The sequence below is a fragment of the Megascapheus bottae genome, chromosome 3, assembly GCF_031878675.1.
Source record: "Megascapheus bottae isolate mThoBot1 chromosome 3, mThoBot2.hap1, whole genome shotgun sequence".
Taxonomy (NCBI): Eukaryota; Metazoa; Chordata; class Mammalia; order Rodentia; family Geomyidae; genus Megascapheus; species Megascapheus bottae.
Window position 1 is genome coordinate 34,516,932 of NC_143511.1, and position 17,241 is coordinate 34,534,172.

The 17,241-nt window shown below is 47.5% G+C and overlaps 1 protein-coding gene across 2 annotated transcripts in view; it reads left to right on the top strand.

Moving 5' to 3' along the window:
- Mad1l1 (mitotic arrest deficient 1 like 1) overlaps positions 1-17,241 on the top strand; it is a 312,487-nt gene that overhangs the window by 209,161 nt on the left and 86,085 nt on the right. For both annotated transcript variants that reach the window (XM_090329856.1, XM_090329857.1), the window contains one exon: positions 6,180-6,270. In XM_090329856.1, the coding sequence (XP_090185982.1) occupies positions 6,180-6,270 (91 nt within the window). The remainder of the gene's footprint in view (positions 1-6,179; positions 6,271-17,241) is intronic.

Sequence of the window (17,241 nt, forward strand, 5' to 3'; positions counted from 1 at the left end):
TCTGTTCAGTGCCAATGTGGCACAGGCATAAGTCTTAGTGGCTGTGGCTTTGTTAGATACCTCAACTAATTTACTTCCCACATGGTTTAGCCCCCTGTCATCGTACCCATCTTTTTACCCCCAAACACAAGCATCTTTAATATACGGAGTTTTTCTTTCATTTCCTCTAGCAGTGTTGTGCAGTTTTCCTGGGGATAATCTCACATCCCTTGGGTGAATTTATTTCTAAGTATTTTGCTCTTCTTGATGCAGTTGCAAATGGAGTTTTCTTAATTTCCTTTTCTCACTCCTAGTGTGCAGAAATAAACTTACTTTGGCATGTTGATTTTTGAATTGCAACTTTGCTGAATTTATTTATTAACCAGTTTTGTTTTGGTTCCCTTTTGAGATTCTTTGAGATATTTGGCACTTTGTGAATAGGCACAATTTACTTTGCTGGGAATTTGTCTTTAATTTTTTTTTTTCCTTTGGTGGTACTTGGTTCATACTCAAGGCCTCTTGTTACTGAGGCAGGTGCTTTACCACTTAAGCCACATCTCAGGGTCTGCTCATGAATATTCTGACTACTTTCTCCTCCCTCCTAGATAGCTTGGATTACATATGTGTATCTACCTTGTTGGAGTGGGGTCTTACTAACATTTTGGTCCAGCTGGCCTTGAACCACAATCCTTCTGATCTCCACATCCCAACTAACTGAAATTACAGGTGTGTAATCTCACCCAGTCTTTTCATTTTCATGTGTTTTCTAGTTTACTTTATACTTTCTGTGACCCACCAATTAAAGAGTATGTTATTTATTTCCACCCACTTGTTAGTGTGGGTGGTAGGTTTTCTGGTTTTCATCTATGATTGATTTCTAATTTCATCCATTTTTATAATTGCATTCAATTAATAAGTGTACCTTATGAGGACTTGTTTATGATCAGATGTAAAGTGGATTTTGAAAAATACTATACATATATGTATATATGTATATATATATGTACTTGAGAAGGAAGCTATTGTGCTAGTGTGTGTGTGTGTGTATGTCTGTGTGTGTGCGTGTCCCTGTGTCCCAAGAATTTCTTCAGTAGTTTCCATGCATATGATGCATTGGCGCTAACTATAGTTATATGACTTACAGTAGACCTCCATTCATGTACATGAATAGACTTTGGAACTTGTATCCAGTACTGTCCCTGCTGGATACAATGGTAGTTCTGGTTTGGGGGTGAGGGATGTTTTTATTGTGAACCTTTTGAGGAATATGCATTGTATTATTGCATACTAAGAGCTATGAATTACCTTCTTGTCAACAAGGACTGCTTCCCAGTCCTAGCCAGCACTACATATATTTGGTCTTTTGGTAATAGTTTTTTTTATTCGCATACATTGGTTGTACAAGGTAAGAATTCACTGTGACGTTTCCTCACATGTAAATAATAATGTATCGTGGATCAACCTTATCCTCTCTATCCACTCTTGACCCCCTCCCCCTTTTAAAACAACTTCGCCAGATTTCATTCTTTCTAGTTTTATAACTGCCAGTCAACAGAGTAGTTTGGTGGTGTCTTTCAGCATTTCCCCAAGTACATGTGGGCCATTTCTTCGCCTTCATTGTTGTTGTCATTGTCAGCATCTTCTCCCTTCCCCCTCCCCTCCTTCCTCCCTCTCCCTCCCCTTTTCCTCCTCCTGTTTTCCTCTTCCTCCTCCTCCTCCTCCTCCTCCTCCTCCTCCTCCTCCTCCTGGAGCTTTAACTCAGAACCTGAGCACCTGAGCACTATCCTTGGGCTTTCCTCAAAGCTAGTGCTCTACCACTTAAGCCCCAACACCACTTCCAGCTTTTCTATATATGTGGTACTGAGGAATCAACCCAGGTCTTTGTGTATAGTAGGCAAGCACTCTACCACCAGGTCAAACTCCCAGCCCTTGTCTTCTTTTACAATCAGCTTTGGAAACAAACCTCTCTTTCATTCTTGATACTGTTATTTTTCTTTTTTTTATAGACATTTGCTAGAAGTTTACCATTTAATTGGTCTATTTTTTTTTTTTTTTTGCCAGTCCTGGGCTTGAGCTCAGGGCCTGAGCACTGTCCTTGGACTTTCTCAAGGCTAGAGCTCTACCACTTAAGCCTCAGCGCCACTTCCGGCTTTTTTCTGTGTATGTGGTGCCGAGGAGTTGAACCCGGGTCTTCCTGCATGCTAGGCAAGCACTCTACCACTAGGCCAAACTCCCGGCCCTTAATTGGTCTATTTTTAAAATCTAGTCTTTGAACCTGTACTTCTAGCTGGTTAGGAAGCTGAAATCCAGCAAAAAGTCTACTAGGCTTCATCTTCAAATTAGCCAGCAAAAATCTGGACTTAAGGAATGTGGCTCAAGCAGTAGAACACCAGCCAACCAAACAAGCTGAGCACGTAATGAGGCCCTAATTACAAACCATAGTCCCAGCAAGAGAAGACGTAAATTTTTGGCTGGATGCAGTAGTATACACCTATAATCTCAGTTATCTGGGCGGTAGATATAGGAGAATCACAGTTCAAAGTAAGTCTGAGCAAAGTTAATCTGAGACCCTATCTGGGGGCAGGGGCGCAGGGAGAAACCCATAAAAGGACCAGGACATGGCTCAAATGGGAGAGTACTTGCCTACTTGCCTAGTTCTAAGCATTGCTTTCTCTACATCTGCAAGGTGTTTGTTTGTTTGATGGTTACTGGGGTTTGAACTCAGCATCTTGTGCTTGGTAGGCAGGTACTGTACTGCTGGATCCACAGCCAGAACCATCTGCAAGTTTTGATGCTTCATAATCTGTTAAATAGGCTCACTAATTTCATTATGTTTGAACAGTATAGTGTTTTGATATGTTGCATTTCAGACGTTGGGTGCTTTCCTGTTCTCTTGCTGTTACTGACATCTGGTTTAATTCATTATGAACTGTGAATATTGTTGGCGTCATTTCAGTTCTTTTCAATTTGCTAAGGGTTGTTTAACACACCAGGAAGATGATGGGTCTTGGGGTGTGTGTCCTGCTGTAATTGTGTCAAGTGGTGTATGGATCTCATATATGTGTGAGGGTTGATGGTGTGTCCAGTGTTCCCAGACCCTGGCTGGCTCTGTGTTCTCTCCCCTCCCCTCACCCCTAAGGCAGTGGGGGTCACCTGACTCCTTCCAGACTGTTACTCTGCTTCCTCAGTTTAGGAGTTCTAATGTCAGAGTCATATGCATGTAAGGCACCTTCTTGTTGAATTAACCCACTTATCTTTATATTATGCCCCCTATTTTGGTGGCAGTGAGCTAATTGCATTGAAGTCTATTTTGTCTGGTGTTAATATAGTGACCCCAGCTAGCTGGTTAACTTCTTTTCTCTTCTACTTTTTTTCCCTTTCCTTTCCTCTCTTCTTTCTGGCTGCCTTACTATCTTTGAATATTTTTTACCTTTCCTCTCTTCTTTCTGGCTGCCTTACTATCTTTGAATATTTTTTACCATCTATGTTGCTGTGGCCACTGGTCAGTCACTGTGGACTGGTCCCCAGTGTATCATTAGTGTCCAGTGCTGTGTTCCACATTGATGTCTCTCCTCAGGCTCTCTGCCTGTCTGTGCTTTTCTGTCTTTTAATTGGTGTGGTGTAGGACATTAATACTTAATGTCATCACTAACATTAGAGTCTATCTTGTATCTCACCACTTAGTTTTGTACTGTCCCATCTCTTCTTTGTTCCATTCTACCTATTCTATGCTTTTGTCAAATTAGCTGTTTAACAAATAACTAATGATATACCATCATCTTCCATCTACCACTGATCTCTCCATGTACAGCATATTTGCTGGAGATGAATTTTTCAGTCTTTTTAAGTTTAAATCTTTTTTCCCCATTGTCATTTAAAGATACTTTCAGTAGGTATTGAATTTGAAGTTTATTTTTCCGTGCGTATGATATACTGGGACTTAAATTCAAGGCCTGGGTGCTGTTCCTGAGCCTTTTCACTCAAAACTAGTGTTCTACCACTTGAGTCACAGCTCTTCTTTCAGTTTTTTGCTAGTTAATTGGAGTCTATGGTCTCACAGATTTTTCTGCCAGGACTGGCTTGGAACTGTGATCCTCAGATCTCAGCCTCCTATGTAAGATTAAAGACATGAGCCATTAATGCTAGACTAAGGTTGAATTTTATTATCTTTTAGTATTTCAACAGTCTTTCCCCCTGTTCTCCCAATTGTGTTGTGATAACTCCTCCCCTCCACCCTCATTCTTTGTAGTGTCTCTTCCTCCCTGATGACTTTTTAGAAGTCTTCCCTTTTTAATTTCTCTTGGTCTTTCTTTTTCTTTCTTTTTTCATTTTCTTTTTTTCCTCCTGAGACAGAATCTTGCTATGAATCCCAGGCTGGCCTTGAAATGAGCCTCCTGTCTCTGCCTCCTAAATATTGGAGTCACAGGTATATACCACAATGCTGAGCACTGATGCTTTTTCTTCAGTACTGTCTTTGAGCATTTCCATTGCTGCACACCTTGAGTTTGCTGCATATCTGTTTCTCATGTTGGGGTTCTTGGGTTTTGTTAGTTCTACAGCTTCCACTTTCCATCAAGCTCAAAACCTCCCTGCGGTTTCTTCATGCCCTTCCTCTCTATCCTATCCTCAGAATTCCAGGATTCCACCTACTTATGTCTCCCTCCCTCCTTCCCTCCCTCACTCCCCCCCCCCCTCCTCTCTCTGCCAGTCCTGGGCTTAAACTCAGGGCCTGAGCACAGTCCTTTGGGCTTTCTCAAGGCTAGAGCTCTACCACTTGAGCCCACTGCACCATTTCTGGCTTTTTTCTATGTGTGTGTTTCCGAGGAATCAAACCCAGTGTATGCTAGGCAAGCACTCTACCACTAGACCAAACTCCCGGCCCCTCTCTTTTCATTTTTAAAAAACGTTTCTTCTCTCTGTTGTTGGGGGCAGCTCCTACTGCTTTGTACGTTGAGGATGTGAAATCTTTCCCTTCCGGTCTGTCCTATCTGTCCTGTGTGATTTTCATCTGACCATGTAGTTCCTCCTCCCAAAAATGTTACTATATCTTTTCTATCTTCCTTGTTCCAACAGCCGAAGTGAAGTGTTTTTATGTCCTTGTCTGTACATTTTGTGGCAATTTTTCACTGGTCAGTTACTGTCCTTCCCATGAGCCATATTGTCTGGCTGCTTCTTTTCTAGTAAGCTTGGCTCATTGTGAATTGGCACTTCTACTCTGGATAGTTCCATATCTGTAGCAACCTTGATCTTTCAGATACAAGTGCAGTTTCTTAGGAAGTTTGGTCCTTCTGCTTTTGTGATTGGCCAGTTTATCTGGGAGCCATTCTCATCCAGAATACCTGGCTCACTGTGAGCTAAGACCTACCTGTAGCATAGGTTTTCTATCTGGCTGGGAGCTGGTGCTACTGGTACCCACTGAGTGTTTTGGCTGCTGTTTACATCTATGAGTATGGATGTGCCTTTTAATTCTTATGCCATATGGATAAGTTTCCTCCTGTGAGTAAACATAAATAAAATCAGATCATGTTTTAGGTGGGTTTTTTTGTTTTTGTTTTTGTTTTTGCCAGACAGGGCCTGAGCACTGTCCTTGGGTTTTCTCAAGACTAGCACTGTACCACATGAGCCACAGAGCCACTTACTACTTTTTCCATGTATGTGGTACTGAGGAATCGAACCCGGGTCTTCATGCAAGCTAGGCAAGCACTCTTCCACTGTGCCAAACTCCCTGCCCTCAGACCATATCTTATGATGAGCTAGAACTTGCCCATTCTTGTCTCAGTTGCTAGTCTTAGTTTTGCCTTCAGGACCACAGGCCACCCTAAGCCTGAATTTCTATCTCAGTCCTCCTCTCTGCCTTCCTCATTGGTTCCCTTCCATGCCCACACTGGGAATCTTTCCTGTGTTTTTAGCATTTTGAAGGAGTTCCTGAGGCCCGTTTCCTGTTTCCCAGTGAGTGGTTCACATGTGTCCTGCTCTTGTTGGTTTCGTTAGGGTTCACAGTCAAGCTGTGGTTGCCTAAGACCCTTGCTGTCAGCAGCTCTTCCTCCTTAGAGGCTACTGTCCCCTGCACACCATCTTCCCCTATGATTGTGTACATTTTCAGTGACACCTGGCTTCTTCAAGTCTCACATATGTGGACTTAGAATCGGGATTCATGACACCTGGCTATAACAATATATCATATCTTGGTCCGCTTGCAGGTTGAAGGTGGAGGAGCTAGAGAAGGAGCGGAGCAGTCTGGAACAAGAAAAGAAGACACTGGAGATGCAGCTGGAGAGGTGCACCCTGCAGGTAGGCATGCCCACACTTCCTGCTGGGTACCAGATGGGAGTGCTCCCAAGGTCTGGCAGGACAACTGGCTGTGATGATCACCAGCCCATCCCAGGGTCCTTTTCACACTCCTGGTTATCCTGCTCTTCTGCGCCAACCACAGTGCCTGTTGGCTTGGATGCCTGGTGTGCTGGTGTGCAGAAATTGGGGTCACAGATGTGGAACCCTCCACACCACAAGCAGCTACCTGCCTCAGGATCTTGTGCTTCTGTCTGCATCATTTCTCTTGACTTTCTCCTTCCTTTCATCTTCCTGACTTACACAGTTCTACCGCAGGAAACCCACAGTCTGAGATGCCCCAGTCTCTAGACAGGCCATTGATTTTATCTTGGCACCTATTAGAGGCAATCAAATCTCGTTCCTATCACTGATCCCAGTGACAGGAGAGGTGACAACTTTGATGAAGTGAGGTGCTTGAAGCTGCAGCTGGATCATGTGCCTTGCCCTAGGACCTGTCATCTTGTGCCATGATAATTGGGCCACCACCCTTAGCTGAGGTCTGCTGGCAGAACATCCTCGCCACATCAGGATGGAGCTCTGAGAATCTTTCTGTATAACTAGCTGGCCAGAACCCAGCTCTGGCTTGACGGATCTGAGCCTTCCTGCAAATTGGGGTATAGCATATCCCCACCAGAACTGCTCATCTGAAGGCTGCTTCTGGGCATCCAGACCTTCCTACAGATGTCTTGCAGTAGTTGTTGAGAAATAAATGAGTGTGAAGTACAGATGTACCTATGTACTTAGAAACCTTCAGTGGATGTCAGGACCGTGACCTGTGCAGGGTGGGGTGCTCTGAGGCTCTCACTTGTATACCCCGGGGCTCAGTCACTTGGTGTCCTATCTGCCCCATGTGACTTGGAATGAGAGTGCACTAGTGAAATCTCTTACGACTTTCCAGAGCTCTGAATGAGGCTGGGCTCCTGCCTCGGAGGCCATGGAACCTTGTTCCATGTCCATAGCTGTTTTCTTGTACTCAGGTTTCAGCATCTGCATAAAAACATGGCAGTTGCTTCAAAGTGCTGATAACTTCCAGTGGTACCCACAGTATGACTAAGAGGAGGATGGAGGGCTTTGCCAGGTGGGCCTGGATACTTCAAGTATGTGATGACTGAGAGCCCAGCACAGGATGGCAGGGTGGCCATACCCATTGGTTTGGAGACATGAGGCGCGGGGGGATGGGAGGGGGGGTTGAGGGGTGGTAACTGCTTTGGAAGTAGATTTTCCAGAGTCAGGTGGGGAGTTGGCTGCACAGGTCCCCTGTGGAGTCTCAGGCTATTCTGTGACACTTCGCTCACAGTGGCATTAGTTTCTTCTACCTGCTTTCTGGGCCAGGGTTGTTTGAAGTCTCTTAATCTACCTTCCTCCCAGACCTGGAATCCACAGAAGGAGGTTCCTGACCTGAGTCCTGGGCTGCCATCTTTCCTTATCTCCTCTTGCCAAGACTGGAGCTCAGCTAGCCTCCATAGAAAGCACCCTCCAGTCCTATCTTAATGGGAGAGGAGGGAGCACAAGTCTCCCCCTGAATGCCTAACCTGCCCCTCTGCATCTCTCATGCTTGCCATTAGTCACCTGGTGTCCTATCTGCCCCCACATGACTTGGAATGAGAATGTTCTAGCAAGAACTCAGGGGTTGGGGGACACAAGTAGGCAGCCTGGCAGCTGGCCATGTCCTGAGTACTGCAGCTCTCATTCCCAAATCTGTCATCAGAGCAGGGACCTCATGTTGGTTTCAAACAGTTGTACTCCTCCAGGCTATGTCTGCTCTGTGCATCCCAGCTACAGGTGTGTCTAGAGCAGAGGCAGGTTTTCACCCAGGGCCCATCTAGCCTGTAGATAGCATTGATCACGAGTAGTAAGGGCCAATTTCTGTCTGATTCTGACTTCAGAACTGGACCTCTTTTTTTCCCTGCTACTCGGTATATGAAGAGCAGCTGTCTGAGCACTGATGATCTCAGATACCATGGGTTCTGTTCAGCCCATGTCACAAATCCCTGATTCAAGGAAATGGAGGAGGTGATTGACCAATCTGCCCAGGAGGAATGGGCAGAAGGTGGACAAGAGTCTCAGACACAGGGCTTAGAAGGGCCCTCCCTCACTGCCTGGGCTAGGGCCTCTTAGGTAAGGTTAAAGTGGTAATACCCACATGAAGGTGTCTTGAGGCCGTATGTGGGGTTCAGTAACACTTATGTCTGTCTGTTGACTCCTCCTGTCTTCATCATTGAAGGCAAAACCAATATATGTCTTCATTATATCTGTCCTGACCCTGGACTCCTCAGGAACACAGAGAACTAAATGTGTGATGCATTCTGGGTGTTGGCACAGTGGCTTTTCCAGAGTTCCTGGTCATAACATCTAATGCCAATCAATCCTGATACACTGTATAGACCTAGTATGTGTAGTCCAAAAGATCCCAGGATATGACGAAGGGACTGCCGAATTGGTAGAGCCTAGACACACTTGATTAGTATCTAGTTCACCTAGTGAGTCTTTCTGGAGCACTCCCTCTATAGTTCTGCCTCTCTTGCATTCCTACTTTCTTGGCACCTCTTGACTTCTGTATCCCCTCAGTCCCCTGCCCTCCTGCATCTCCTACTCCTGCATCCTCTCCTTTCCTGTCCACTGCATCTCCTGCTCTCCTGTTTTGCAGCCCCCTTGCCCCTTCCTTCCTTCCTTCCTTCCTTCCTTCCTTCCTTCCTTCCTTCCTTCCTTCCTTCCTTCCTTCCTTCTGGAGAGTGGCTCTAAGTTGGTGCTTCAAGGAAGATTGATTAAAATCAGCTGCAGTTTGACTTAATTGGGAACATATGCTTGGAGAGGGAGCTGGACTAGTTAGAATGTTTTGTAATTAGTTCACAGCTGGTTGGCAAAGAAACAAAACTCTGGTTACTACTTGGATGTAGATATGTAAGCATTCTCAGGTGTTCAGGGAAATAGATCAGTGCCCATGTGGGGGCTGGTTATAGTGACTATCTGGGTATCCCAAAGGTCATTGGCTATTTGCACACTGACCAGAGATGACCTGTGCGTATTTCTAGCATAGCCAGTGGATGGGAAGAGGTACTAGGTCCAGTCAGGTGAACAACAAACTCAGACTCATGCTGCCAGAGGTGCACAGAAACCATATTAATGATTAGGAAACTAATCAGCTAGCTGGCTGAAGGAAAGATGAACTTAGCCTTCCCCTTTTAAGGCAGATGGGTTTGAGCATGTAGCATTGTTCTCAAGTACTGAAATTAGGCAAAGCCTGCAGAGTGCCAAAGCTACAACCCCCACTCAGCAGTTACACAGCTACTGGAGCAGCTATAGGACCTTGAGAAATGCAGTCCTTGTTACTGTCCCCAGGCCTGCAGTCTCCCCCCACACCAAACACACACAATACCAGCCCTGTTAGTGCTGGATATCCCCCTTGTGCCCCTCACAGGCCTCCTGTGCTCCTCCTTGGAGAAGATGTGCATGGGCCTTTAACACCTGTGGTGGGTCATGGTCGTCAGGCTCCTCTGGGGGCTTGGATGTGTGGGCCTTCCCCACAGGCTCTTTGCAGATGTGTTTGAAAGGAGGTCCCTGTACATCCCACAAGGCAAGATGTTGCTGCCATCATTACTGTGACCCCAAGTTAGCCCCATGGCCCTCACTGTCATCTATTGGTAGTCTGGGCCATCTTTTTGTGTTCATGCTTCTGAAGGTCTAAGCCTAGGGACTGTGGAGACCTGGGAAAGGCCAGATGCTAGCAAGGCCTGTCACAACTTCACACTGTCCTGGTACAGAGCATTTGTCCATGAAATGGCACACCTGACTGGGACCCTAGCCCCCAATTCCCCAACAGATATCCCTCCATGTTCCCCTGTGATGTGTGATGACATGTTATGAGTGAGGCTCCCTTCATGTGAGCACTTTGCACAGCCCTAGCCCTGGCGCTGCATCCATGTCCTCCTGGCACCTTAGATTCGCCAGCCCTGGCACCCCCGGGTTTCATCATGAGCATGTTCAAGCATAAGACATAGGCCCATGTACCCACCCCTCTGTTCCGCCTGGTACATTCATCAGCTGCTTCCCTTTTCCCATCTCTCTGCCATCCATCAGTCCACTTTATTCTCTTGATATATTCGAAAGTAAATTGCAGACATCTGCATGCTTCCTCTAAAGACTTGGACATGCACGTAATTAGCAGAATTCATCTCTGGGATTCTGAAGCCTGTGCCCCTACTGCCCACAGTGTTATCTCATCACAGTGCTTATTCATGCAGGCTGGGGGTCGGGGTGATGGAACTCCCAACTCTGCTCTGTCCTCCCTGTGGCTAGCGGAGGCTGGGGCCCACCTGAAGCATTGCTCAGGAAAGAGTCTCGACGAGCTGCCCAGTGACATTTAAATAAATGTATCTTTTTTGGAAATGGAGTGGGTAGAAAATTGCTGGGTTCCCTGTGAGCAGAAAGCTCCTCATGCCTGGTAATGTCCCCCTGCTTCTGTCTGCATCACAGGCAGCCGCGTGGTCTCATCACAGCCTCTCAGTTAGAACTCACAGCTTTCCTTTCTCTGCTTCTCCCCTCTTCATGTTACCATTTCTGTCCACTTCATGCCCACCTGTGGAAGCCCCTCCAGGAGCCCAGTTGGTCCCTCACTGCAGGCTGCAGCCCTACCTGTTGCACTTTTCCTCAGAGTTTGAAACCAGCCTCTAGCCACACCTGCCAGGAGCTCTGGGACTCCCAGAAGCTCTCACTCCCTGGTGCTTGCATTGTTGAGTTGTTGGTGCTGGCATGACAACTACCGTTCTGAAATACTTCCACAGACCAGCAACTGAGTGAGTTCCTGAGAATGCCATGGAGAGCCCAGCTCCTCATTTAGGCCTGGAGCTGCTGGCCAGCCTCCTCACACCTTGCAGTGTCATGCAAAAGGGGTTGACCCTACTCCCACTGTTAAAGGTCATAGAAATAGGTGACCTGACACCCAGCACCCTGACATCCAGATATCTCTACCTAAAGTCAGGTCTTAGGATGTCCCCTGGGTATATCCCGGGAGTCCCTATCTGTGTTGGCTCCAATCAGCCTTTCTTTCATCCCCAAGTGCCAGAAATATGTATAAAGACCACAGAGCCACTACCTACCCCCTGCCCCCCATGTGGGGTACCCTCCTGACACTGTCTTAAGTCCTATCCATAGCCACATCCACTCTTTGCATCCTCTGCTGGCCTCTGCATGCGACCCATTGCACATGCCCTATAGTCTGCATGCAGAGGTCAGTGCAGGCCGCAGCCATAACTAATTTGGAGTCTTCACTAGGGTTATGTGAAAAGGGGTGAAACTCCGTATCTTCCCTGGGTTCTCCCTCTAGCATCAGGAAACTGCTGTTGCTGTCTGTTTCCCATTAGAATATGATGCACATATATCTGTGAATTTATCTCTGGTACTATTGTTTTCATGACCGATCTTCCTTCCCTTCAGCCCTCCTTGAGCTGTGTGCTATTTACACATGAATCCTGGCCCAGGAGTTGCTGTGCAGCCTCCTTTATGGTGACTTGTATAGGGGCCAGGAGTTTGGCCTAGTGGTAGAGTGCTTGCCTAGCATGTAGGAAGACCCGGCCGGGTTCAATTCCTCAGTACCACATACATAGAAAAAAGCCAGAAGTGGTGCTGTGGCTCAAGTGGAAAGCTTAAGGACAGTGCTCAAGCCTGAGTTCAAGGCCCAGGACTGGCCAAAAAAAGTTCAGTGTATGGTGGCTTGTACATTCAAATCTTACTTTCAGAATAAGGACAGATGCATGCTCAGCCCAGCCTGACACTGGAGCCTTGGACAGAACTTGCCTCAGAATCTCATCCCAGCCTTGCCGACCATGCCTGCCTTGCAGATGTTTATGTAAAATAAGACACTCAAGTCCAGACCCACTAGAGGTGAGCTCAGGCTGTTCATGTTTATTAACGATGAAGGCTAAAAAAAGCCAGTTCGCTGATGTGCATTTGTGTGGTGAAATTTCCACAGGCACTGATTTCTTTTGATTTTTTTTTCATGAGAAAAATGGCGTGCTCTGCATATTAAGCCCCATCTCATCTCTGGGTGTCACCTCCTGGGAAGCTCAGGCCCTTGGGCCACCATCCTTCAGACACTGACTATCTCCATGCTGGAGCAGTCAGTGTGCAAGGGACCTCATCCTCCTTCCTTCTCATTGTGATCCCTCTGCGTTCCAGCTATAGGACCCTCAACTGCCATTCAGTTCCTTGCATACCAAATTGTAGAAGTGAGGAGTGGAAGTCATCTGGCAAGCTCACAGGGCACCTAAGGGTCCTGCTGTTGGTACCTCATACCTGTCAACAGCCCTAAGTCCAGTTGCCACACTGCCACCTGCACACAAGACCCAGAAAGCAGGTAGCATGGTGTTCAGTCAGTAGCCATAGGACAGTGTTCAGAAATTTTATACTTTCCTTACATTAGCACCTTTTCTCATGTGCACATTGAGAAAGTTTTAGGTGAGAGATGAGAAAGTTAGGGGCTCATCACTGCCAAAGCCCGTTATCATAATTTATAATTTTTAGATGAGTTGACTATTTTACAGCAGATCGCATGTCACCTAATAGCCAGAGCATGATAAACAGCATCACAGATGGTCTGGTCTCACAAAGGCCCACCTGTGCTGGCCTCCCTGGGAAGGTAAAGGCAGGGTGTCCTAGAGGGAGCAGCCTCCATGGGGCACTGTGCAGTGGGCAACACTTGGCATCTTTAGGTATTCATGCCAGAAGCAGGCCAGCTGAGGCCCTATGAACTCCCAGGGCCTGGTTCTCTGTTCAAGTGATTGTATTCCTGTGGCCAGAGGGCTTGACAGAACCAACTCTAGTGCCACAGACAAAGCACTTGAGTCTAGAAATGTCTCACCAGCTGCCTAGTGTTCCCTGTGGGTGCCATAAGGCCATCAGAAAGCACTTTTATTACAAGATGGTCAACAAGTCTACTCCCCAGTACAAGGATTCTCATAGATACCACACATCCTGTTCACAGAAGCAGGTAGCAGAAGGGACTGTGGGCAGATACGTGGCTTGTATAAGGTGAAGCCTTATAAAGCAACTTGAGGGCAGAATGCTAAGAGAAAGAAACCCGTCACAGAGAAATGGTGCTTTGGGATTCCTCTCCCTAGAACATCAGGTTCCTGGGGCATGTCCACTTAGAAATGATTAAGATGGAAATTTCATGTGCTGTTAATTTCACCATTTTAAAAAGCATGAGCTTTGTGTGGCAGCTCCTAGGATAACTGAGACCCTGTAGAGTAGGGCAGCTCCCAGCATCCATGCTGTTGGGAATCAAGGCTGCCTCTCTCTGGCCCTGCCCTCACCAGATTCTGCGAGCTCTTAACCAGAAGTGGACAGGATGGCTGGGGAAGCCATTTGTTCGCTTTAAGGAGCAGCTCACATGAGCAGAAGATGCCTGATTGCCAGATCTTCAAGTTTACTCAGCCAACCAGGAGCCTGGCTCACTGAGCCCTGGGATAGCCTGACCCAGAGCCCAGCATGTACAAGGATGGATGTGCAACCCCCTCCTCCTCTAAGTATGTGGCCCCCAGGGCCTGCCACCAGTCCTGCCTGAGCTGTTGGTGGAGAAGCCCAGTTTGGACAGGACATGCATGGGCTTAGAGCTAGGACCATTCACTCCCCTCGTTCCCTCACATTTCCTGCCTCACTTGAAGTTTGCTAAAGTCCTCACCTGCACGACTGCAGCTTATGAGCTGCCGTGCGGGGTCCTAGCCTGGGATCTAGGTCATGCAAGCTGGTTGTAAACCTGAGTGGCTGCCATCTAATCACATCTTTACTACTTTGTAAACCATCTTCCAAAGACAGCCTTGTTCTTAGCAAGCCTCAGATAACTGCCATACCTGTGAATGGCTCTGCTGGTAACAGTCCTCATCTGCTGTAAACCCTGAGGTCAGGCAGTATGATGAGAGCACATGGGTCATCGAGGCATTGAGCGTATGGGAGAACGGCAGAAACAATCCCCTGTGGGAGTGTATCTGAGCTCACTTCTCTCTGTCCAGGCCCTCCTCACACTGCCATACATGGTTGGTTAGGGGGATGGCTGTGTAGCTAGCAATGAGATCATGGTTATCCTCAGCTCCGGACATCCCAAGACCGACATTAGGGTCCTGAGCTCACGCCAGACTATAACTGGCAGAGCTGAACCCAGCTCAGCCTTAAGTGCCCCTTCTACCTCTATGTCCAGACTGACAGAAGCTGTGGGGGTGGTGAAGTAGGAAGCCAAATACAGACAGCAGAGGAGGGATTTTTTTCCCCCCTTTCTCCTGAGGCAAAGGAATCAATGTGGGCCTGGGACATGGAAGCCACTCCCACAGTCTCCAGCTCTGCCATTGCTGGCAGGCCCTGAGCTATGTGCAGCCTCTGATGTCCAGATCCTCCCCTGTGGCTCTCGTGCCACAGGTACCGTGATGAGGGTCAGTGCAACTTAGCCTGGCACATGACACTAGGCTGCAAGGCTGCAGCCATGGGATGCAATTTGGCTTTGCTAGCTCTGGAATTCTTTTGAGTTTCTGAGCTTGTTAGAAGGTATACAGATCAAACAGGTTTTGCTGAGAGAGTAAAAGATGAGGGGAATGGGGGACCTACAGGTACCTAGAGGTTACCAGAGGGGCCCTTAGAGCACATGAGCACCAAGGCTAGGGGCACTACCAGTGCCTACTCCCTACTCTGCTATGCTACTATGAGCCAACATGGGTGTAAATTTTCACTGTCTTTTCACGGGCCTTACTTTGTATCCAGTACTTTATAAGAACTAGTTTGCCTGACATCTTTTGGTTCTCAGAGATGTTTTAGGGAAGGCCTGGGTCCTCAGGGTAGGATAGAAGATAGACCAAGGGCCTCTGGAAGGTGGAGCCACCTGGGCACATCAGCAGCATGGAAGGTGGCTTTCAGAGCTAGTACTTCAACTTGTATGCTTTCCTAGGGCCCACAGGCATCCTTGCAAAGCTGTCATGGACCCTGATCTAATATCTGCTGACATGTCTCGTCTTCCTGAGACCCTGGTGGGCTGCACAGTTGTACCCTTTCTACAGATGAACAAATTGAGACTCAGGAAATTTCCCTAGTTGTCTCAGAAGTGGCACACGTCAGGATATGTCTGGGACGGAGTTTCATCCCAGGGCTGAACCAGTCTGAGCTTTGGTGAATCACAAAGGAGAGCTTATCCATCCCTGTCCATGTACCATGGAGGGTCACACAGGCTCTTATGACAGCTGCCCAAGGCCACTACTCTTCCCCTAAGTGTCTCTATGTCACCCTTTCCTTGGGAAGTTGTTGCTGACAGAGCTTGCAGCCTGGGATCAAAGGTGGTACAGTGATGAGTCCAGGATTTGGCATGAGTTTCCCCTGTGATTCCTTGAAGAACAGCCAGATCCTCCCTGGCTCCCCTTGCCTGTTGTGGTCATTTTTGTGGTCTGGAGTTGGGTATTCCATGGGGTCTATGCTAGGTGAATCTATCCTGTCTTGTCCTGGGCCCTGATTAGACTGTCTGAGGCAGTCTTAAACTTATCCTGGGCTAGGCCCTTCCGGTCCCCTTTCCAGCCATACCCACCTCTAGCCACGCCACACCCTCCATGGGCCTTGCTGTGGAAGTTGCCAGCTTTGGCTTTGGTTTATGCCACATAGTGGCTGGCAGGATAGAGAGGGCTGGGCTTTTGGCCTCTGCTTCTTCTTTGGCCCAGATCTGCCCCCGCCCCCAGACTCAGCAGGCCACTGAAAGCTGCCTGCCTCTTGTTGCCGAGCTGTTTCTTTCAGCTAGGAGAAGTATTGATTTAGTTTTGAGGCCGGATGATTTATAAATATGCATGAGGATTGGTGGTTATTTAACTGTGCTTTTTAATTCTCCTCGCGTTGCTGCCTCTTTCCAGCAGGGTCTCTTGGTATGCGAATCAGGCATTGGGTGGCAGGCAGCCCTCCCTCTCAGCTTGCTGCCTGGACCTTCCTAGGGGCAGCTGGGCCTGGGGCACCTGCCTCCCAGCAGCCAGTGAGGGTGGAAGGCCCATATGGCAGCAGGTCCACCTGCAAGACCAGGTAGGCTTATCCTGATCCTGGTACTTAAGGAAAAATCAAATCCTTAAAGATCCAGTCCACCCCTATCACTAGAAACCAGGAAGAAAAATCAAATCCTTAAAGATCCAGTCCACCCTTGTCACTAGAAGCCATCACAAGTGAGGGACAGAACCTAATACTGTAGCAAGAGAAATGAAGCAGGTTTAACCTGTATGTCTACCACCCAGAGGTCCCAGGACACAGACTCCTCAAACACTAAGGACAGCAGCTAAGCACCTCAGTTTTGGGGAACTTGAACAAGAGATAGAAGCCTATAGAGAGCTGCATACTGGTGGCTCACACCTGTAATCCTAGCTACTCAGGAGGCTGAGATCTGAGGATCATAATTCAAAGTCAGCCTGGGCAGGAAAGCCCATGAGACTCTTATCTCCAGTTAAGCACAATCAAAGAAAAGGAAGAAAGGGAGGAAGAGAGGGAAGGAGGGAGACGGGGAAGGAGGAAGGAAATAAGAGAGGGAAAAGGAAAGGAAAGGGGAAAGGAAGAAAGAAGGAAGTGGCACTGTGGCTCATGTGATTGAGTGCTATAGCCTTGAGCAAAAGAAGCTCAGGGACATCACCCAGGCCCTTCATTTAAGCCTCAGGACTGGCACATCTCTGGGCTATCCTGGGTACCTTATTTTAGAGAAGGGACTTGGCTTTACTTGTCCTAGGACACATGGTCTGTGCTTGTTGGGCTCCCTGTGGGGACTCTTCCCGGTGACAGCGGTCCATAGGTGTGGCCCAGAAGAAACAGGAGAGAAGGTGGACTTGCCAATGGTCAAATTGTAGCCCCTGCCCCATCTCTTCCAATCCCCTTGCCTACTGGTTATTGGTTCTTATTTAGCTGCAGTCATTAGCAGAAAATGTCAGCTTGCTTGCT